The 22,598-nt window shown below is 48.7% G+C and overlaps 1 protein-coding gene across 1 annotated transcript; it reads right to left on the minus strand.

Moving 5' to 3' along the window:
* Positions 1 to 734: 734 nt before the first annotated feature.
* Positions 735 to 6,234, minus strand: EOMES (eomesodermin). The gene is made up of 6 exons (XM_015650309.2): positions 4,701 to 6,234; positions 4,174 to 4,328; positions 3,809 to 3,930; positions 3,205 to 3,363; positions 3,049 to 3,110; positions 735 to 2,518 (listed from the first exon to the last, which is right to left on the minus strand). The coding sequence occupies exons 1-6, from the start codon at positions 5,447 to 5,449 to the stop codon at positions 1,783 to 1,785; spliced, it is 1,983 nt and encodes a 660-aa protein (XP_015505795.1). The 5' UTR covers positions 5,450 to 6,234; the 3' UTR covers positions 735 to 1,782.
* Positions 6,235 to 22,598: the final 16,364 nt, after the last annotated feature.

Raw genomic sequence — 22,598 nt, forward strand, 5'->3', positions numbered from 1 at the left:
CCCGAGAGGCGAAGCGCTGATCGAAATCTCCTCGGCCACCCGCCGCGCCCCGCTCCGGAGGAGGGGGAGCCCCTGCCGGTGCTCCCCGATAGCATTACCTCCACCCGGGACAGCCCCGGCCTGAGCCCCGGCCTTATTTTGTTTGCAGCCGGGAATCGTTAACAGCTTAATCCCATTACTGCCTGCATATCCTCAGGAAAGGTCCCGCTGCCGCGGGAGCTGGGATTCAATCGCTCTGCCAAAAGCTTCCCCCTCAGATAAGCGGGCAGGGGAATTTCTTGCCTTGTTCCGGGAAGCGGAGGGGGTGAGAAGGGGGCGGCGGGCGCAGGCGGGGTGGGTTCACAATTCGCTGTCCGGGCCGTGCTCGCACCTCGCCTGTCGCAGAGGCGGGGGATGGGGGGTGGCAGGGGACAAGAGACCGTCCCATTTTGAAGCTGGTCAGGGGCTCCCGGCTTCTACAGAACATGCACAGGAGAACTGTGACAACACAAGAGCCAAGAGACTTAAAAAAAACAAAACAAAACAAACCCAAAAAAAACCAACAAAACCCACACAGAGTGCAACAGATGAAGGTTAGAAAGGCTGAAAGGATTTAGAGACAGCAGACAACTCAAACCCTAGGACTGTGCTTCCCTCCTCCAATGTGGGAACACCTAGAAGAGGCAAAGATGAGGCACAGCCATACCCTCTCTTATGTCTGGCACCATCACATTTATTAAAAATTACTATGTACATAGAAAAAACCAAAACAAGTTTATTGGGAGGGGAAAAAGTTTGTGGGCGAGTTGCTCTGGGGCTGATCAGTTTAAAATGGCTGAAAGTATAGGCAAGAATGGGTAAAGTTACATCACTTCCAATTTTATACAGGGCAGCTGAAAAAGTCACTTTACATACACATAAATAGAAATCTCCTTTTGCAATGCTTCATATGCTAAGTTTGATTAACCCCCCAAAAAATTTAAAAGAATGAAAAAGCCTTTTGAACTTCAAAACACCACCGGATGTCCTTCCAACTGAATAGCTACAGGTCAACTATTTATACATTATTCCACAATATTCTATAGTGTACCTAGACAAAACACAACTGTACACTTTGTTTTTGGCCACCTCAGTAAAGGTTAGGCTTTTGGAATGGAGGCAGGGTTTTTTTAATGCAAGTTCTAAGCTAAGAAAAGTCAGATTTGGTCATTGTAATCCTGTTGTTGGCAACAAGGCCTTCAAGTCAAAATCCTGCCTGGCAAGCAGGCCTTATTTTGGCACTTTCTGCCAAAAAAAAAAAGCTGTAGCTGAGCAATATCCAACTCAGCCAACTGTGTTGTGGATGGGTTGAAAAAAAAATCTCAGTTTAAAGCAGAACATAGCATTTGTGCAGTTCCCTGCAAACCAGTTCCCTTTCATCAAGAAGGGAAGAAAATTAAATTTGGGATCCCACCCCCTCTTTTCCTTGCTCAGGAGTGCATAGATTTGATCAGGCCTCTGAGCCAACCCAAACTATACACTTTAGTGTCTCAAATAAATACACCACATATTTAGACACTGGAGTTCTTACAGCTTCTGCATATGGCTCCTCCTAAACAAGGAGAAGAATTCTCCCATGGTTTGCTATTTCCCTACTTTGTAACCTGCAACAGTCAAAAAGCTTTGGCACCTTCTTTAGAATTGCACACAACAACTCAAGGTGGAAGGCAAAGAGTCTTTTTGGCAATTGTAATGCAAAAAAACCCAAGGCCACCCTGAAAAAAAATAATTAAAAATCAGCCAATTGGAATAAAAAAAGATGCTTTAAGAACTAGTATAGAATGCATAGTAGCCCATGCCTTTTGAAGTGTCTTTGCTATAGTCCTCAGCATTAATGTCCTCACATTTCATTGTCGGGGAATTTTCATTGCTGGAAGTGTTAGTGGAAAGGCGTCTTCTCTTACAAGCACCTGTGTAGACCCCAGAATCATTTGAATCTAGAGACTTTATAGAAGGTGGAGTCTCTATCCAGGACGAGCCAATTTCTTCTTTCACCTTGTCCTTGGAAAGCTGGTCTTCAGTGAATCCCGGAGGACTCGTTCTTGAGGTCCAAGTTAGTCCTGTTGTCATTTTTCGCTGGTAAGAGCCCCTGCTCCCCCAGCCTGCCATGGATGGAAATGTCGGGTCAGGGTAGTATCCCAGAGCGTGGGATGTCTGAAGGGGGAGGGATTTAATGCCATAAGGGAGCAAGGTGCTATGAGAATACTCCGTCTCATAGGAGTTCATGTCCAGTTTGTTGGCACTGGGCTGCTGGACGGGCGTCACAAACCACCGCTGAGGAGAGCTGGCCACCTCCTCGTTCGGCTGTGGGGACAGCAGGCCATTTGTCTGAGGGACAGCTCTCTCACCGTTGTAAAAGCGGGCTGGGGGCAGGTTGTTGACAAACTGTTCTTGGAAAAACGGCTGCATACTGTATCGGGCGCCAGGGACGATCTGGTGGGATCTAGGAGAATCCGTGGGAGATGGAGTTAATCTGTCATTTTCGGAAGCTGTGTACATGCTACAACATAAAAGAGAAATAGTGTTTTTCTTTACAATCCCAGTATGACAGTAACACAACACAAAAACACAAAGAAACTAGATATTTCTTAATTAGAATCATAACTATATTTAATTGGCTGGATATTTTTTAATCTAATTTAGCATGCACTTTTCCTAAACCACTGTAAATTTTCTATTACTGCTGCAAGCAATAGTACAAGTGAAGGCAGAAAGCAATTATTAGGCAAGTCTTCTGCTGACAATTTAAAGAAGCTGCCTGTTCTGTGGAGACATCCAATATACTGCTGCCAGTGAAATCTGCAGGCCAGCTGGGTTCTGCCAGCATAAGTTTCCTACCAATATTCAGAAGCCAACAGAAAGGCAGGTCACCTAGACAATACACTATTCAGATACTTTAACATATGCAAAAGTGCCAGCAGAAGAAGTACTGGTGATGAATAACTGAATTAGTATCTAAAGGAAAAACCCTTCCACAGGCATTTCAGGCCAGAATGTGACATGTGCAGAAGAAGACAGAGGTGTACTTACGAGTCATAATTGTCTCTGAAGCCTTTTGCAAAAGGATTATGGTCAATTTTGAGCTGTGTAATCTAAAAGTGAAAGCAGAATATATTAGGACGTGATTCTGAGCCCACAAGTTAATCAATTTTATTCTTAATTGCAATTTTATACATTCATGCTTACATCAGTGTTTTGATATGCCGTAACTGCTATGAACTGCGTTTCAGGGAAAATAAACGTTTGAGTCTTTGAGGAATCATTCAGATCTTCAACACCATCTTCAGTCACTTCCACAATGTGAAGTCGGGGTTGGTACTTGTGTAGGGACTGAAGTACTATCATCTAAAAGAAACCATGAAAGAGACAACATCTTTAGGTAAACTGCTTGTAACATTAAAAGACCTATTTTACAGAATGACCTTTTCTTCATGTAAATTGTAATCTCTTGGTTTAGAAGTGGAGCAGTTTTAACTGCTATCAGGAGCTGAGTCACAGCTTGCAGTCCTGTTTCACCAAGAGCTATCTGTTACCCTCCCACTTTTTGAACAACTCCGGGGGATCAATATATTGTCTAAAACAAAAGAAATTCACACATCATATTTCCAACATTTTCAACTATTCATACGGGGGAACAAAGAAATCAAGCTCCATGACCCAGCTCAAGAGGGGAACGACTCAAAAGCAGAGTGATTTAGCGACTTGATGAAATGCTGTAAAAGCCCCAAAACCCCAGAGCTCCCCCGCTGAGCCAACCAAGAGCCCTTCAAGCCTCCCTCTCCCTCCTTACCTGCGCATTGTTGTTGTTAGCGCCTTTATTGTTCGTGAGCTTCAGCTTCCCGAAAGAAATCTCCTGCCTCATCCAGTGAGCCCCGGTGTTTGGCGACTCAGGATGGACGTAGACCTTGTTGCCTGGGGAAAGACAAGCCAGTGAAACGCCGGCCAGGCAGGGGCTTTGTTCCGCCGCCCCTGCAGCCCCTCCGCTCCCCGATGGGCCACCCTCCCACACCGTGGCCCAAAAAGAGTCGAAAGACGACCTTAAAAGCATGGCTCGTCCCTCAGCAGGATGCCGGGTGTGGGGAAGACCCTGAAGGGGGAGGCGGGGAGGAACTGGGAACCCTTTCCGAAAAGCCAACCCCCGGAACCTGCACCCACCTTGCATATTGTTGTCGGCCTTGCCGCAGGTCACCCACTTGCCCCCCTGGAAACGCCAATGGTTGGGGTCCGCCAACACCACCTCCACGAAGACGTTGTAGTGCGCAGTGGGGTTGAGGCCGGTGATGTTGAAGCTCAGGAAGGGAAACATTCTCCTAGGGAAAGGAGGAAAACCACAAGGCATGCTGAGACGGGCCGGGGGAGGGGGCGCGGGCTCCGGCGGATGCTGTAGGCGGCCGTGGGGTGCCCCGTCCGTCCCGGCATCGAAGAGACTGCGGAAGCAAGCGGCGAGCCCCAGCCGACCCCCGCCTTATCTCCCGGCCACCGTGTGTGGGGAAACAGGGGAGTCGCTTCTCGGGGAAAGCATCCCGGGGCACCACCGACGGAGAGAGGGCGCACTTCCTTCCCGGGGGAGCGGGCAAGCACCACCCGACAGGGAGCGTCCCCGGGGCTGCAACCTCCCCCCTCCCCATTCCCGACCACCATACCACTTTCCTCCGTTTCCTCCATCCCGTGCGTCCGCTTACCGGCCTTGCTTGGTGATGATCATCTCCGTCTGATGCCGATGGAACTTGAGCCAGAGAGGCCGGTTGCAAAGAAAGACCTGAGCACGCATCCCCGGGCCGGCGGCCGGCACCCCCAGCGCGCCGAGGCCTCCGCAGGAGCCCGACGCCGGCGGATAAGGGCCGTAGAGGGCTCCGCCGCCCGTCGACTGCCCGTACTGGTACCCACCGCCGCCTCCGAACTGCGCTCGGCCGCCGGGCGGGCACACGGCGCCCGCGAAGCCGCCCGGGGACAGCACGGAGCCGTAGGGGTAGCGCGGCCCGCCGGGCGGCTGATAGACGGCGCCGTGCTGCGCCGCCGGCGGGTACGGGAACAGGGCGCAGGGCCCCCCCAAGTCGGCGGCAGGCGGTCCGGGGGACTGCAGGTAGTAGCGCTCGGGGCTCAGGCTGTCCATGGAGTAGCGGGCGGCGGCGGCCGGGGGCAGCTCCTCGTCCCCGCATGGGGTGGCTTTGCGGCCGTCCGGCTTGGGGGCGGCGAAGGGCGGCTCGACGGTCTCCGCCTCGCCCAGGATGGCGGGGGCCGCCCCAAACTTCTTAGGCATCTTGTCCAGGTCGAGGCGCTGCGGCGATCCCGGACCGGGCGGCCCGCGGGAGCCGCCGGGAGCGCCCGTCCCGGCTCCGGCGGCTCCACCGCGCCCGCCGCCCTCCAGCGGGTAGAAGGGGGCGCCCGGCAGTGCCCCTGCCGCCGTCAGCAGCGGCTCACCCAGCTGCATCCTGGATGGGCGGTGCGTTCGAGCTCCCACTCAATCCTGAGTCGACCCCGACCCGTGGCCACGCAGGGCTACGCTTCGGCAAAGCTCCGCCGAGGCGATTTTATACTGGCGCGCCGGGCTCCTCGGGCCGCCGGGGAGGGGCTTGCGCCGGGCTGCCTCATCATCGCCCTCCACCCCCGCCGGCCCATTGGCTGAGCCGCATAACACTAATTTAATTAGACAGCTACTAATTGGAACAAGTCACCTGTGACTTTGGTGTGCGCCCCGTCCTCTTCCAAGGCCCCCCCTTCCCGCAGCCGGCTACCCGGGGGGCTCTGGCCCGCTCCGTGCCCCCACGTCGCTCAGACTGAGGGGAGCTCCCTCATCACCCCACGGTGGCTGCGGAGGAGAGCCCGGCTTCCCCTCTTCCGAATAAAAGACCTTTTGCTGAGGTGGGACCGTCCTACCGCTCGGGCGCATAAGGAAGAATCTCCGGCGCTGAGCGAGAGATGGGGACGAAATGGAAAGGTTTGGGTGGGAAAGCCGGCACTCGTCAGGTACGGAGGGCGGCGATCAACCGGGCCGCTGAGACAAGGCGGGGGACGCTGGGCCCTCGCAACCTCCCCGCCGGCCGCCTCTCCGTTCAAACAATTCGGCTTGTGTCTCTGCTGAGCCAAACGCCCTCCTTCCTCCCTCTCCGCTCCCTGAGCAGCATCCTTATCATGGGGTTAACACGTTTCACCTTATCTGTGGGAAGTAGCGGGTTCGGTTAGCAGTTCTAGTTTTCAGGAATTCGGCAGTCGGTTTCTCACAACGCGGGCTCCCCTTCAGCATCTCCCACCGGGAAGGCAGATTTTTAATTGAAGCGGGTGCCAGCTCTGTTTGGCTCTTTCTCTCAGTGCAAATCCCCTAGCCTTTAGCCCCAAAAGGGTAGGGAACAGCGCTTGGGAAGAGGTAGATGCCCGTGTGATTTTGTGGAGCGGGCAAAGCCGGCGTGAATGATTTGCAGCTACAAATCCGCAGTCCCTCGCCCTCCGCCCGCCACCGGCCATCTCGCAGGGAGCGATGCGAACACCTGCCTCCACCTCACGGCTGAATTTTAAACCAGTCCCGCTGAGCGGCCAAGATTTCGTTGCCTGACAGAAGGATCGGCCGGATCTCTGCCGCCCACCTCGCCGTCTCGGTCCACTGGCCCCCCGCTCCCGCCAGGCCTCATCGGATTTATCCAACTGGGATAAATGGCGAACAGCTGACCGCGGCCACCGAGAGCCGGGGCCGAGGCGCTGCCGGAGCCCCGCCGGGATGCGCATCCTGCGCAAGCCGGGCGCCGGCAGGTGCTGGCGGCGGAGCACGCCCGGTGCTGACCGCCGAGTCCGGGGACGGGCAGGACTCAACCCCCACCCCAGGTGGGAGCCGAGAGACGGCGGTCCCTGCGGTGCCCACCTCAGGCTGCGGCCACACAGCCGGTGAGCCTGGGCTAGGCTGCTCACAGCCGGCAATGAAATTCCAGCCACAGCCCTAATCACGCGTTCTCTCCGGGATAATGTTTCCTCAATTTTTGCATGGATCTCGTTCGACCGAATAAGACGAACAAAAATGTGTCGGGAAAACTCCGACGCTCCAGCACGGAGTGCGGCAGCCGCAGGGGTCGCAGAGCTCGGGCTAGCTGCCCTGCTTTGAAAGCAGAACAAGCCGAGGAACGTCTTGCCGGGCGCTGCCGAGGCCGAGCCGCTGCGCCCCTTCTCGCGGCCGGAGAGCCCCGGTGCGGCTCCTCTCGGCTGGGCCGGCCCCAGCCCGGGCTGCGCTCCGACAGCCCGCTCCCTCGGGTTCTGCCTCTCCCGGGCAGGGCAGGGACGGAAAGAGATTTTACAAAACCACTATGTACGTTTTAAGGGAGTTAATTTTATGGTTTTATGGACTGAAAGGGTCACATTATTTCAAACATTCTTTAGGTGCCGAGTAATTCAAGGTTATTGCGGGTTTTTTTTTTCCCAAAAAACTCAGATAATCTCGAGTTCATCTGGGCAAGGTAGACAAGCTTTCGATGTTGCTTAGGTTTCCTGCGGATTGCACCCGAGAGGGGGACACAAAACCTGTGTCTGTCCCGGGAAAGGGAGACCCTTCAGTTTTGGTTCGAAATATGCCCGGGGTGAAGCTCTCCCTAACGAACGAAGGATTGATGAATCCTTCGCAGACTTGGGGTTGTTTTCAGCTCATCTCGGGAGAACAGCAGCCTGGCTTCCATCTCTGCCTCGTACTCCGCAGCTCTCGCCGAGCCGGGGCTCTGGTGGCGGTGGCGGCCGGGGTCGGGGTTGCCCCCCCGGGAGTCCCGTGGAACCAGACTGCCCGGAGACCTTCAGCGGAGCTTTGGGAAGTAACGCGGGGGTTTCTTCATTCACTCTGTATGCTGATGAAAGAGCTGTAATTCACCCACTCCCGCGTCCCGCAAATTAAAGTTATCACAGCCACCGTACCAAAGTATTTGTCACGTCATGTATGTCACCGTACCATACCCAGTATTTGTCATTCCTATCGCCTGCCAATCTACGTCCTTGGTAATCAAGGGGGCAATCGGGGGAATGTCCCCCCCGACTCCCTACAAGCTGTCTCCGTCCTTACTCCCTTCCCTGGAGCCCTACGGGCTCTGCACAGGAACATCGCCGCAAAGAAAGTTGCGGGATGTTTCAGTCCTGTGGGACCGGAGACTTCTGAGTGGGTCCCGCAGCCCTTTAGATGTTATCTTAAGGATAACACTGCAGAAACACCAGAGTCTGGTGAAGCAGAAAGGAGCACATTAAGTTTGTAAATTTACCAAATAACCTCTAAACCACAAAAAACCCCCGAAAACTACAAACAAACAAACAAACAAAAAAACAAACCAGAAAGCATTTTTGAAAGAAGACATAGGTCTTAAAAGGGGTACAGATTATCTTTTCTGTTGGGTTTTATTCAAATATATTCATGGAGTTTATCCAAATTAGGAGCATCTCTGGCTCTAAAAAGAGCTGTTCCAGAAGAGCTTTTTTTCTGCAGCCCAAGTTACAGCAGTGGCACACTGGACTGAAATATTCAATACTTTGCTTTTGGGCTGGGATTGAGACCTCTTTTGTCAGAGTATTGGAAAATAGCCTCTGCTGCAACAAATTGCTTGGACTCTTGTGACTGAAACTGTACAACTGAAGCACCCTGCTCAAGAGGGCCTAAGAAGAGAAATTGGGAACAATGGAATCTATCAGGCTGTGACACATTTACATATGTGTGTATGCACATATGGAAATCCACATATCACCATTTATAGCCATATATGACATTTATCCTTATAAATTTGGATCTGGATACATACACACACTCCACTGGATCTTCGTGGACACATCAAAAATGTTGATTATTAGAATGACCTGTCACAGTATTCTATTGCTGTATTCTTTTCCCGAAGTTAAGCTGCTACCACGACAGGATTCACAGGTATTTTCTGAACTATACATCTGTATAGTTTCAGTGAGGTCATTTTTCCTTTGTTTGATTTTGGTTAAAAACTATCTGTAAGTTTCTGGATACCATCTTCAATTTGCTAGCATCTGGTTTCCAAAGGGCTTTAATACTTTCACCTTTATGTCCAGCTTGTGTCTCTACAAAATCTTGTAGATTTTCTTCCTATTTTTCCAGTAATTCATTCTGATGGATTTCCCCCCTACCCCGCTTCAACTTACATGGAGTATCACACAAGGCAAATGAAGGAAGATAGACACTTTTAACTTCCACTCTCTCACCATGTTTTAATGGTATTTTAAAAATCACTAAAGCTGGGAATTTTCAGATGTGGCCAGTCAAATATTAGTGCTTCTCTTTTAAATTCTTGATAACTTTCTTTTCACTGCCACTGAGTCCTTGCAGCACTCAAAAAAATCAAGGAGGTTATTAATACGGCTGTGCAAGGCTTGGCATTTCTGCTTGTTGCTGAACTTCAGGGGCTGTTTTTATAAAGAAGCCAGCTACACCCTTTCAGTGCCCAGGGACTTTCTTCTGTCACATGCAGTCAATGTCCGTCTCTTTCATGGGAAGGTTAGGAGACTGAATTAACTGAAAATGCTCTTTATTTTCTGATGAAAACAAGTCCTGCTATAGCTGCAAAAAAAACATCAATCCATTTTAGTTTATGCCAATTGGGATTTTCAGCGTGCAGACATACACAGTCCACAAGAAAAAAGTGTAGCTTAAAATCTACTCTGAGGCTGAGAAAACCTGAACCCAAAAGGGTTAAAAAGTAGAGTCAACTCTTGTTGAAACATATATGTTTCATTAAATACTGGACATTAAATACTGGAAAACAATAGCCCACAAACCAAAGAACTATTTTCTTTAATGTTGACCAAGAAAGATGTCACATTGACAGAAATTTTACCCTTTGGTAATGATTTAATTTAGCTGCCACTTTCTTTAAAAAGGCAGTAGACAGACATATATATTTTTTAAAATATCAATATGTAGACATAAGCTCCATAATAAGGGCAGGGCTTATTTATAAAAGTCAGAAAGTAAAGAATAGTCCTTTTCAGCCCAGGTATACAAGACAAAGAACAGACAAAAGTCAATGGAACAGGATATGGAAGACACAACTCAGAATTTGAAAATAAAGGAACTTTGTTAGTCACCTCCTTTCTCCTCCTTCAAAGAAAAATAGCACCCAAAAATCTTCAGCTGTAATTTTAAATTAAATGGAAATGCAATGGTTAGTAAAAAATATTAAATGTCTGATCCTAATTGGTAAAATGTGGACAGACAAGGGTAAATGCATTCAATGCTTGAAATCAATTTTTGGCAATGGCTAATTTTGCTAGGTAAGACCACACAACAACTTTCTGTCATTTGGCCTACAGTATCCTATTGGCTAAAGAAGGAAAAAGGAATTGTGTTCAAGGAAATGTAAGTCTTTGTAAAGTTTTTTTTGTTGTTTTGACAAATAATTGGGAAATCTATAGTAACGGAGATGGGAAAAGTATTAAATTGTTTTAAGTTTCCAGATGACTTTCCTTGCTCCAAATGGAATTGTAGAAACTTAGTGAAAGAAAGAGACTGAAATTAGGATGACAAACACAACCATAGCCATGACCAGCATTTCATATTTTTAATATGGCTCATGGCTTGGGCAGGTGCACACTCTACTGGGTGACAAAACATATGGATGGCCAGGCCCAGAGAGTGGTGGTGGTCTGAGTTATATCCAGTTGGCAGCTGGTCACAAGTGATGTCCCCCAGGGATCAGTGTTGGGGGCAGTCCTGTTAAATACTTTTACTGGTGATCTGGATGAGGGGATTGGGTGCACCCTCAGTTCATGGGTGACACCAAGTTGGGTAGGAGTGTTGACCTGCTGGAGGGCAGAAAAGCTCTGTAGGACAGGGATCTGGACAGGCTGGATCAGTGGTGCAAGGCAAACTGTGTGAAGTTCAACAAGGTGAAGTGCCAGGTCCTGCACTTGGGTCACAAGAACCCACTGAACACTGCAGGCTTGGGGAAGAGCAGCTGGAGAGAAGGAACATGGCCCAATGGAGAGGACTTGGGGGTGCTGGTCAACAGCTGGCTGGACATGAGCCAGCGTGTGTCCAGGTGGCCAATGGCATCCTGGCTTGTATCAGCAATAGTGTGGCCAACAGGACCAGGGCAGGGATTGTCCCCTTGTGCTCAGCACTGGTGTGGGCACACCTCAGATTCTGAGCTCAGTTTTGGGCCCCTCACTACAAAAATGACATTGAGGTGCTGAAGCCTGTCCAGAGAATAACAAAGCTGGTGAAGGGTCTGGAGCAAAATTTATGCAGAGTAGATGAGGTTAACAGCTGGGGCTGTTAACATGGAGAAAAGGAGGTTCAAAGGGGACCATACTGCTCTCTACAACGGTCTGAAAGAACATTGTATCAAGGTGAGGGTCAGGTTCTTCTCTCAGGTAACAAGTAATAGGATGAGAGGAAATGGTCTCAAGTGGTGCCAGAGGAGGTTTAGTTTGGATATTAGGAATAATTTCTTCATTGGAAAGCTCGTAAAGCATTGGAACAGGCTGCCGAGGGAAGTGGTTGAATCACCACCCATGGAGGGGCTTAAACAATTTATAGATGTGGCACTTGGGAACACCGTTTAGTGACAGACTTGGCAGTGCTGGGTTGGCAGCTGGACTATATCATCTTAGAGGTCTTCTTCAACAGAAATGATTCTATAATTATTTATGCATAGGGATCTCCAAACAGCTCTTCGTAAATGTTTGCTTTTTCATCCTTCAATATATTTAGTAAAGGATGCCTAGCACCTTTTCCCTGGTTGTAAAGCAACATTATCTAATCACGTATATATTTGTACTCATAACCATCATGACAGTCACACAATAGAGATGTGAGAACATAAGCAAGATCCATGTCATGGGTGTGACAGCCACAGATCTGGGTAGTTTGATCCTATTTGTATTTACAGGTCTGTTACAGACAGTTTTAAAGAGCTATTTTTGGTTTGCTTCTCCTGCTTTGTATGATAAATAACTATTAAAAAAGTCTGGATTCAGCAGTTACAGTAATTAAAATTAGCAGCTCAAATGCAGTAGAAAGATGTTCTACTTTTATATTTTCTCACGTTAAAAAGTACAATTTCATCATGTGGAGGCCCTGATAAACTTCATGCTGCTCAGGGCTTATGATGTCAGAGCTATGAAACACTTCCTGCTGATAATATAATAGCTGAGAAATATGAGTTTTGGAAGGTTTGGGGTTTTGTTTGCTTTCTGTGCATTTGGTATGAGGCGTACAGTGGGAAAAAAATTAACTCTAGGGACTGAAAAAGCAAATAGCAGTGGGCTACACTGTAATTGCAGAAACAATGAGGAATTTCACCTGGTATTATTTGTGACAGCAATCAAATAGGAAGGCCTAGCAGGGAACCACATATTAAATAACTGTGGTGACAGGAGAGTCCGCTATATAAATAAGCAGAAAGCAGAACGGGGATGACATATGTACTCTCTGGGAAGGTGAGAAGATAGCTGTAGGGTTCCCCTCCCAGCGAGGGCTTGCTAGCTGCCCGCCCCGGTTCCCACCAGCATCCCACTGCTACCGGGGGCGGGATGGAGCCGGCATCTTCTCTTCCAGCCGGTCCGCACCTTTTCTCGGGATAACCGGGGCGGGACAGGAGGCCGGCGGAGGAGGGACCGCTGGGGGACTGTACCCCGAGGGTGCCCCCGCAAGTGTGCGGGGGTCCGTGGTGATGCCTGCGGGGCAGCTCCAGCCCCGCAGCGCTGCCTGCGGGCGCTCCCCGGTGCGAGGGCCGGCGGCAGCAGCCGGGACGGAGCGGGGAGGGCCGAGGGTGGCGGGGAGCGATCCCGGCCGGGAGCTCTGCCCAAGGCCAGCTATCTCGCAGGCAGTTTCAGGCTGGGGGGTGGTGGTGGAAGGGGACGAGGGGCATGTTTGACTCTGCCTCTGTACCCGCTCTTTTAACCAGTTTCGAAACATCGTTGCCAAATCTTCCGACCGGCGGAACGACCGGGCGCACCTCGCCTCCCGCAGCTGCCGCGGGGATTCCCGGCAGAGCCCGCTGCGGCCCCGCGAGTGAGCCCCGGCGGGCAGGCGGGCATGGCATCCCCGTCCCCATCCCCATCTTCATGGATACCCACTGCCAGCTCGAGATCCGGCAGGCGATCCGGCCGGATTAACGCCGGACGCTTTGAAATCCGGGTGCCGCAGTGATCCCGGCTCGGAGTGCTTAGGGCTCCCCTTTCAGTTGTTAATTCCCACTAAGCGTTTGTAAGTACCTGAGCTCACAGACCTCTGCGCCTTCAAAACAAGGGTATTCACGCAAATAGCTCCAAAATTACCCATCTGGGTACCGGCAAGACCAAAGGCACAAGCGAGCGGAGCAGTTAGAAAATAATTGAAGTAAATGGGCACTTTCTTTGCCACGTGAATTTCAGCTGGGAATCCCGTTGGCAGGAGCGGCAGTTTCAAAGGTGTCCACACCTGCGGAGCCTGCGCCCGCCGGAGCGCGGTGCCCGGGGGGTCGCCGGACGGGGGGGGCGGGGGTGGCCCCCCGCTCTGCTTAAATGGCCCGGAAAAAAAAAAAAAAAAAAGGTAAATAAAAAAAGAAGCCATCAAAACAGCTTCCATCAGAAAAACATTAGCTAAGGAGGAAACGGCTGTGGACACCCCGGTGAGATACCTCCTCACTCCGGGCAGGAGGGTTCCCGCCATCGGTACCAGTCCTGCCAGGATTGCCCTCCTCGGTTTTGTTTGTTTAGCAGCTGAGATTTAGAATATACATAGCAGAAGGAATTATCTTACATTATGAAGAAATAAAAAAGATGTGACCTACATCTTCACCCCCCAGCCCACCCCAAAAAAAACCCCACATCCCTCACAACGGAACCCCCACAATTTGCTTTTTGGTGACATATGTGAAGTGAGTGATCTCTGCACCACTTCTCTCCAAATAAGTTCAGTGTGAAATATGAACACTGTGTTTTCTAGCACTGATGACTATCCTAGCACATTAGTGAGGGAAAATGTTAGCTTGAAGAATTTGAATTTTACAGATGAGTTCAGACAAATGAGTAACGTTACAGAAGATCGTTAAACAATATCACAAATGCACATTCTTTTCATATTGCTTTTTGGTTGTCTCTTTTTCTGGGCTTTGTTTTGTTTTTACTATTTTTTCCTTTCTCATTATTCACATCTCAGGCACTTACTGGTGTTCCTGTTGCCCGCAGCTATGGATTGCAGGGCAGAAAAGGATATAAGGAATAGGAAAAGGATCTAAATAAAAATACAGAGCTCTTAAGGTACGACCCTTAGAAAGCAGCAAGGAACTTGGTGTGAGCAGTCAGACCCTGATGTCCACATGGTTGTGAGGCCTTGGTAAACATAACGTTATCATGGCAACATTTCTGCCTACTTTACACATTATTCAGCCCTATCCACCTTCCAATTTCTCTTGTATATAGCCTAAGGTGGGGGAACAACAGAGCAGGTAAAATACAGAGCCTCAGGATGATGACATCAAACAGGGGCCGTACCCTTCCATGCTGAGGATGTGTTCCCAAGGTTGTGTTCCTGCTGCCTGCAGGATGGATGTCCTTGGCTCCTGAGAAGAATGCCTGCCTCTGCTGCTCCTCCGGATCTCTTCCCAGCCTTATCTCCTAAATGACACGTGAGAGTGAGTCAGAGATAAGCAGTCGGCCCGTGAGGTATCACAGCAAAGCAAGGACACGCTTTTCCTTCGGCCCAGGAAGCTACGAGAGCCAGGGGCTTTTTACCCGCGGGGCAGATGCTGCCACCAGCTGCCCAAAGCACGGGCCACTCCTCCTCCAGTCACCGACCCTTGGGAAAACCACAGGGTTTGTGCTGTGGTAACAGGAGCAGTCAGGACAGCGAGTAGTGATTAGGGAGTGGCAGACCTGGACCCAGAGGAACTTTACAAAGCAGGTTAAGCTGTGTTGTGTTTGCGTTCGCCAGGCAAGTGCTCTTAGTATCCAGTATCCAGTCTTCACCATTTTTTTCATCACTTCTCTACATGGGGTGTAGAGTGGGAGGTTCTAAGGGATGGATTTTTAGTGCATTGCCTGTCTCCGAATGCTAACAACTCGGGGCACTTCTTGATGAAAGGTGGATATTGGCAGACTCTGAGTAGAATAAATACTGTTGAAAAAAATCCACATTTGGAAAAAATAATAAAAAATCCTGCTGCAAACGTGGAAAACCATCCCAGCAGGCAGCCATTACACAGGTTTCGGAAAAAAACAGAGCAAAGCAAGCCTGCATTTCAGGCTGGTAGCAGAACAGCTCTGGAAGAAATTGTCCATTTTGTTTCACCTTTCTCCTCCCGAGGTTTTGGGTCTCGTCTGTCACATTTCACCATTGACCAGACCTCACTGAGGAGCTGTGGGGTGGGTGGTGCCCCCGAGGGCAGGACCCGGGTGGGGAGCAGCACCAGTGCCCGCTGGGGGGACACCAGTGGGCACCACTGTGAGCTGCTGTCCCGGTTCGCTGAGCACTCCGTCGGTCCCTGGGGCTCCCCGGTTCTGGAGAAAGTGGCCAATTATTTTTCTGTCTGAAAGAGTCTGTGATGTGGCAGAAAATGACAGCTCCAAGGGAGAAAACACCTCTTCATTAAAAAGTGCTGCTAAGCACACTGAATATCCAGATCCCAGCACCCAGTTGCACAAAGGTTAGGATGAGAGCCAACAAATTATGCATTTTCACAGATATTTTTGTTCACACACACACATAAATATGTATGCGTGTACATTGTACACGCAGACACACACATGCAAATATCTATAGGCTTGCTTTCAACACAGGGTGGCCAAAGTTCCAATTGAAACAAAACTCCTGCTGAAGTCAAGTTTTGCTATCAGTTTTGATATGCTATGAATCCCTTAGGAAAAAACAAAAAAAACCCCACAATTAAATTGGTTACCAAATGCAAGAAGAGAGTCAGCTTCATGGAAATAAATGATTATGCATTTGCTGAGGAAAATATTAAATAGAAAAGAGAAAGTAATAATCTCTGGTTTGCATACTTCTCTTTGAGATGCCACAGGAAGAGAGGGCCAGGCTGCTACATTTTGTAAATTTCATTTTATTTAATTTCATTTTCGTGATTTAATGATTGCAGGAATTCATTCTAATGAATGAGAAAATATTTCTACCAGCTCGATTAAATCTGGGGGAATATTCCAGCTGAACTGTAATCCAGGGCTACAGTGATGAATAAGGAAGTTATAACTTCTACTCTTCATGAGCAATTTACAGAACATAACCATTTGTTTTCAATAAAGATCTTAAACCACAATCACTTATTTTCAGTAGAAATTTAAATTTTACAACAGTGCATCTTGGTTACCCTCTTGCAATGCAGAACTACTGGGGTTGATTCTGTGATATTCACATTTGATTGTTTTCTGTTTTAAATGTGTGCAAACATAACCATAACATAATAGTGCTTTTCCATGCTTAGCATATTCATCACCTTATCTTCTTCTCAACTTCTTGACTTGCATGCAAGAAATCTGTTGTTAGAGAGAATGCAATCTGCAAGCCAACAAAATCCTGTCCCATGGGGGAAAGGACTCAAAGTGGTACGCTGGTACATGTAGCTCAGAGGAAGACTATGAAGTATTTACAAGAATCAGATCCTGCATCATATGGAAGGCCCACTGTCTGAGTGCAGTGTGCCAGGTAGAGAATAACTGTTGCAAGAAGCAGTGAAAAGACTCTGGTTGCAGGTCCACTAGGTATTGGCTTTATTGACAGAAGCAGGCCATAAAGTCTCCATTTCCCTGGTGGCTGCCTGCCTACTCCTATGGCTCAGGTCTCGGCCCCTCACTCTGTATGAACATTTGAAAAGCTGGGCTGTAAATTAACCTTTGAGGGAAGTTCTACTTACTAATTACCTCCTCCCAAAAGAGTGTGATTTTAACCTTGATTTTTTTCATTTGTTGATCAGTGCAATCTTACCTACAGCTGCATCAGCACAATGAAGGCAACAAACAGCATTCCAGAAACAAAACCAAAACTGTAGGGTAGAAACTTCCTCCATTGGTTTCACAGGCATCCTGTTGAACCCCCCCTCACAGATGAGCAGTGGCAGGTTGGCCAAGTTGTTGCTGGGTGCCCACCTTCAGCACCCAGGGCTGGGTCTCTATGCTCAGCAGGGGTGGATCTGTGCACTGCTCAAGCACCCGTGGTGCTCCTCTGACCCAGTTTAGGCTCAGGCTGGAGGTCACATTTCTGTCAAATTGGTCCACACACCCATTGGAGGTTTAGCCCTCTGCAGCTGAGAAGGCAGCACCTGGCTCAAGGCAAAGGCTGCTGGTGCAGGCTCAACCTGTTGCAATGTTTTGAAGAAATCAGAGCCTAGGCATAAGTTTACTGACCACCAGCTTGAGGCCCACAGTGTTTCTGATTTAGTACTAAGAACCTTAAAACCAGATTTGTGGAACCATGGTCTGATGGGCTTGCAGCTCCTGACCCACTGTAGCATCTTAAGACATAGGGAGATAAATGACAATTTTCTTGCAGGTGTTGCACCCGTGACTCTGGCTGTCTGGCAGCTGGTCTGGCCACAGCACAGCTGTATTCATGGCAGGGGCTGGGGCAGTAACACTGTCAGCTCCAAGCAGAGCAGCAGCTAGAGAGTTAAATCAGTCAGCACTGATTTCTCTCCCCAGATTTGATCTCAAACACCCAAGACAGAGGCAATTACACCTCTCTGAAACAGCTCTCCACTGCCTGCCTTCCTCTATATTCACTTGCATAAAACCCAGAGTCAAAAATTTGCCAGTTCAGAATAGTAATAGGCAGTGGCAGATCACGCCTAGTTGCACTTTCTGTCTCTCTCACCAAAGTGTAATCTAGTGGTATCTGATATGGCTAAGAGCTAGAACGATGATTTACTCTGCTTGGTTAACATAAAGCAGCTCAGGCTGCTGAAGATTCACAGCATTTTGCTTTGGGGCATGCCCTTTTCATCACTCCTTTTCCCAGCTGTGGCCTGGTCAGGTAAGCTGGTCCAACCATTGCTGGGATCTCCTTGTCAGCCAGAAACCTAAATCAGTGCTTAAAATTCATGCTCATGTCCCAATCCCCTGGTGGTTGTGCTAAGGGTCATATGCTGTGCTACAAGGGCCAAAACCCATCGCAGAGGGGTGAGGTGACCCCATGAACCCCTATGAGCCCTAAAGCATGTTGAAACTGCAAATTTCTGTAGCTGCACTTTGTGCCCCTTACCTGAGAAAGGCTTTGCCAAATTGCCTTTGATTCTGCTCCCCATTATCCAACCTCTCCTTCCAAATGAGTCTGCCAGAGACTTCTTATTTCTCCACAAAGATGCAGACTGTACAGTGCTACTCAGATGAAATTTGCCACAGTCTCTTTATTCAGCTAGTGACAGGTCTGTGTAAAACTCTTTAACCTAATGCAGAGCCTATCTCACTAAGCACCAATAGTTTTCAACTGATACATCTAAAGCACCCCCAAAAGTTGACTGGGAAAATTATGTTCAGCCATGTATTATCTTCTGTAAAACTGCAAGAGTTTCAGTAACATACTACTTCTTTCAAGAATATGTTGCAGTTTCCACAGAAAATATTCAAAAGTCTGTGAATTAGATGTGCTCACCTCTACTGTAGTGAATCCCTCAAAGACACAGGTGAACAGCCTCCAAAGGAAAGAAAACTACAGTAATATCTATTAAATCCTGATTCAATACGTAACTAGCCATAGCTTGCTGCTTCTGGAAATTCCAACTTAATAGAAGTTGAAAACAGTAATGAAAAACAAGAGGTGGAAATGATGTTTATAAAAAGAAGAACCAAAAAATGCTTTGTATAATACCACTACAAAAATTCAATCAAACAGAAAAGATTATATGAAAGCATTAGGTATAGCCAAACTGCTGTTAAGGCATTCTGCTTTAAAACATACATGCCGGGACATTTGAACTCTGACAGCTGAAAAAAATTTCACAATTACATCAACTTTTCAGGCTGAACTGTTACTACCATTCACAGGAAAATAAACCAGTGAGTAAATAAAAAAAAAAAATAAAAATTACAAGGCTCTCCCCCTCATATTTCTCAATAGCAATGAGAACAACTTTTCCTGGTTGCGACTGACATGAATATGTCAGAGGTTCACTGGGGTTGAAACATCTCTGCTAAGTTTAGCTGCTGTGTTTTTCCACACAGCCTTATCCCAACCCTTCCATCCCTTGCTGCCTCAGCAGATCCCACCCTCAGCACTCCAGCTCCACCTTTCCTACTTCTGGTTTTTCAGTGTGGGCAAGGCTGTGGTGCAGACATCCTTATTATTGACTTGCATGGTCTTGTGCCAGCACAGGTCCATCCCAGCACCCAGGCTTAAACCTACTTCCCACCTTCCCAGGAGTACTCTGGATCTGTGTCCTGCTGTCCTGTGAGCTGCACTTCTGTGTGTCCCTGCTGGGGGTGACCAAGGTGGCTGCATGCTTAGACAAGCCCTAATGTTGTCCCACAACTGCTGGTACCCCCGCATTGCCCCATCAGCATCTCAGCACATCACATCCAGGGAGCTGGCTTACCTGGTGGGTATATCCAGCTGGGTTTCCCACAGACAACACTGAAATACTCCAGGGTATATAACTAGCTTTTTATGGTCTCAACACTTTAAACTTCCACTGGAGGAAAAAGCAGAGCAGATGGTGCCTGGACTGGGAGCAACTCACCTTTGACGTCTTCTGAAAGCACAGCCTGGCCATAGGCCACTAGCAGTTCTAAATAGCCTGAGCACCTACATCTCTGTCCTTTCCTGCTATTACTCTGGCTCTTGTTGCAGCAGCCAAACTACAGGGTTTGGCCACCAGTGCTGATGCCCTGGAATTGAAAATGAATAATGTTACAAATCGATTATGCTACATTCCAGTGGACAGGTGCAGAAACAGTCATAGGTTGAGCTTGGCTACCTTACCTGTCTTGGCTACCAAAATAATTTGTCCTTCTTTACACTGAAATAAGGACAAATCTTACTAAACAATCTCTTATAGATGAATAGGTTTTTGAGAATAGTGATGGCAGTTGGAATACAGAATTAAAAAAACCAAACTCTTGGTCATATAATTTATTTAGAAGCAAAAAAAAGTACAGGTTTATTTTCCTATCTTCTCCTTAACCCCTACAGGCTGTGATATCACATGTGTAAATTCAAATTAGCACCTCTCCCATCTGGATTTCTGTATATTTAAATTGGAGGCTTGGAATAACATTTTTCTCTTTAGAATAAATGCTTGTGAGAAACTACCGTATTTGAAGAGCAATGGGTTGGGTTGATGACCTATCCAGGGCCCAACTAGGAAAACCAAAGCCAAATCTAAAATTACTTTTTAGGATTTTTTGTCACATTTAGCTTTCACAGCCTGAGAAGACATCAGCATCTTTGAAGGCTAGGCATATTAGCTGATAAACATTTTTCTGCAACTTTGTTAAGCCCTTATTTTTACCAGAGGTATGCCCTGCTATCTCTAGCTGTTTTTTCCTCAGTCCCCTGTGCAGCTGGGCACTGCCAGCAGCATTACCTCTTACCTCTGGGGCAGCCTGTCCCATGGGGAACCATGGTGGCTGCTCCACTCACTCCCCACTCAGATCTCCTCTGTGAGGCAGGAGGGCAGGTGTGGGTATAAAAGGATGGGTGCCCCTAATGGGAAAACCAAAGCCCCAAGAAAAAACCTCCCAAGACACTCACTGCAGCAGTAACTGGGGCAGAGAGAGCATCACCAGAGCCAGGCTGCAATTGTCCTGCTGACACCCTTCTTGAGAGAGCCAGCACCTCCTACCTGCCTCCTTTCACCCTGGCAGATGGGCTGAGCCTGAGCAAGAGCTGGTGATTTGCCTGCACATGCTCCACTCAGCTGCAGAAAGGTGTTAGAGTGAAGTCCTCAAAACAAAAAGCATCAGTAGGCAGCACCAGCCTTTCCCTCTCTGCCACACTTTTGCTTGTAGCTTCCCCCAGCTCATCCTCCCCTCACAGCAGGGCAGGAATCAGAGAGGAAACTGCTTCACGATTCTCAAACAGATGCTCTGCCAGAAACCCACCAATGAACAGAAACAGCTGCTCTTCAGCTTCCTCCTTGCTCTCAAGGGTGTGTGAAGAGTCTTATCCATGTAGAGAAACAGGGAGAAAGTTTCCCCTGGGCTCTGGCTACCCGGAGCCCATCCCTCCCCTCCGTGGTGCCAGCACAAGGAGCAAGAAGCAGCAATCGCTCAGCAGATTTGCCTCAGCTTGTTTTGACTGGTTCATGAGAGGAAAAGCCTCAGAAGTCAACTGGCACAGCTTGAAAGGAAATCCCAGCACCCCCCACCCCCATCCTGCCTGGTCCAGGCTCCAGTGCCTGTTCTCAAACCCAAAGAGCTCTGCTGCACTAAGATGAGATGCTTTGTTACATGCAGCTTCAGACTAGCTGCACTGTAACAATGCTTCACTAGACTTCAGATGCTGTGGATCCCCACTCTGTCCACACAGGGGTAAGGGGAGAGCTGGAATTCCTGGGACTGTCCTGAAACATGGACATGAGCAGCTGGAGGAAATGCTGCTGCTAGTGCTGGGTGGTCAGCATGGGGTGCAGCACAGTTTCAGCAGGAGAGCAGGGAGGAAGTGATGGGCTGTTTGCTGACACAATCACAGCTTTTTAAAACAAGCTTATGCTGCAAAAGCCAAGACATCACAGATGATGCTTTTCAGCATGCTGCTGGCTGGTGTGGAGGCTCCCAACAAGTGCAATTCAGAACAGCTCCACATGAAGACATGCACCGGAGAGCAGCCAGAAACCTGGGGCAGGATGCTGCAACCCTTGGGCTAGAGGTGAAGATGTGGGTGATGGGCCAAGTGGCAAGATAAACCTATGGGCTTTCAAGGACTCTCCCTTCCTCCATCCTCACCTGCAGCAGCCACTTGCATGCTGCAGTGTCATTTCTTGCTCTCAGGTAAAGTTTTTACCTGGCTGGAACTGGTGACATGTTCTTCCCAACCTGAGCTGGTGCCATCAGGCCAGTGGGAATCTGGTCTCACCTCTTCAATGCAGAATGATTCAGATGCTGCATCTGTGGATGGCTGGTGTTCCTCTCATTCCCAACACAACTGGAAAGGCTCCTTCAGCTGGTGGTCACACAGTCCACGTGTCCCCATATGCCATGGGGCAGCCACAGTACAGGAGAACAGTGCGGTATCATTGTGAGCACAGCAAAAACTCCAGCAGCTCTCAGCCATGCTGGGCCTCAGCCAACGGCTGCGCACCTGCAGCATGCAGAGTCCAGGGTCTTGCCTACTTTCATGCAATCAGGAAACAGGAATATGGACATCATGGACAGTGGGAGAGAATGTAGCCTTTTCACAGCAGTATCACTACCTGTAGAACATATGTAAGTTCAAGCATGTTTCTGTACATTATGCAAGTCACATTTTTTCCCCAAAAATGAAGCCCCAAAAGAGCTGAAGTTGATGAATTTCTGTCTCAAGTGGTGACCCCTTTCTTCCTACACCCCACTCCTCCCTTTCACTGCTTTTGTCTCAAAGACTCCTTCTTACACTAAACTCCTGGTTGTTCATGTTCATGTTCATGTTCATGTGTGATTACCTGTATGTGTGTGATTTATGTGTAGCCATGCACAGG

Source organism: Parus major, chromosome 2 (assembly GCF_001522545.3).
Source record: "Parus major isolate Abel chromosome 2, Parus_major1.1, whole genome shotgun sequence".
In the NCBI taxonomy this organism is placed as follows: domain Eukaryota; kingdom Metazoa; phylum Chordata; class Aves; order Passeriformes; family Paridae; genus Parus; species Parus major.

What these genes read in the sequence shown, in the direction of transcription:
- EOMES (XM_015650309.2), bottom strand. Translation starts at nt 5,449, where the DNA reads ATGCAGCTGGGTGAGCCGCTGCTGACGGCGGCAGGGGCACTGCCGGGC. An exon ending in GGCCGACAACAATATGCAAG is followed by an intron (nt 3,931 to 4,173) that starts GTGGGTGCAGGT and finishes GTCTTTCCCCAG; the next exon opens with GCAACAAGGTCTACGTCCAT. An exon ending in CGGCATATCAAAACACTGAT is followed by an intron (nt 3,111 to 3,204) that starts GTAAGCATGAAT and finishes TTTCACTTTTAG; the next exon opens with ATTACACAGCTCAAAATTGA.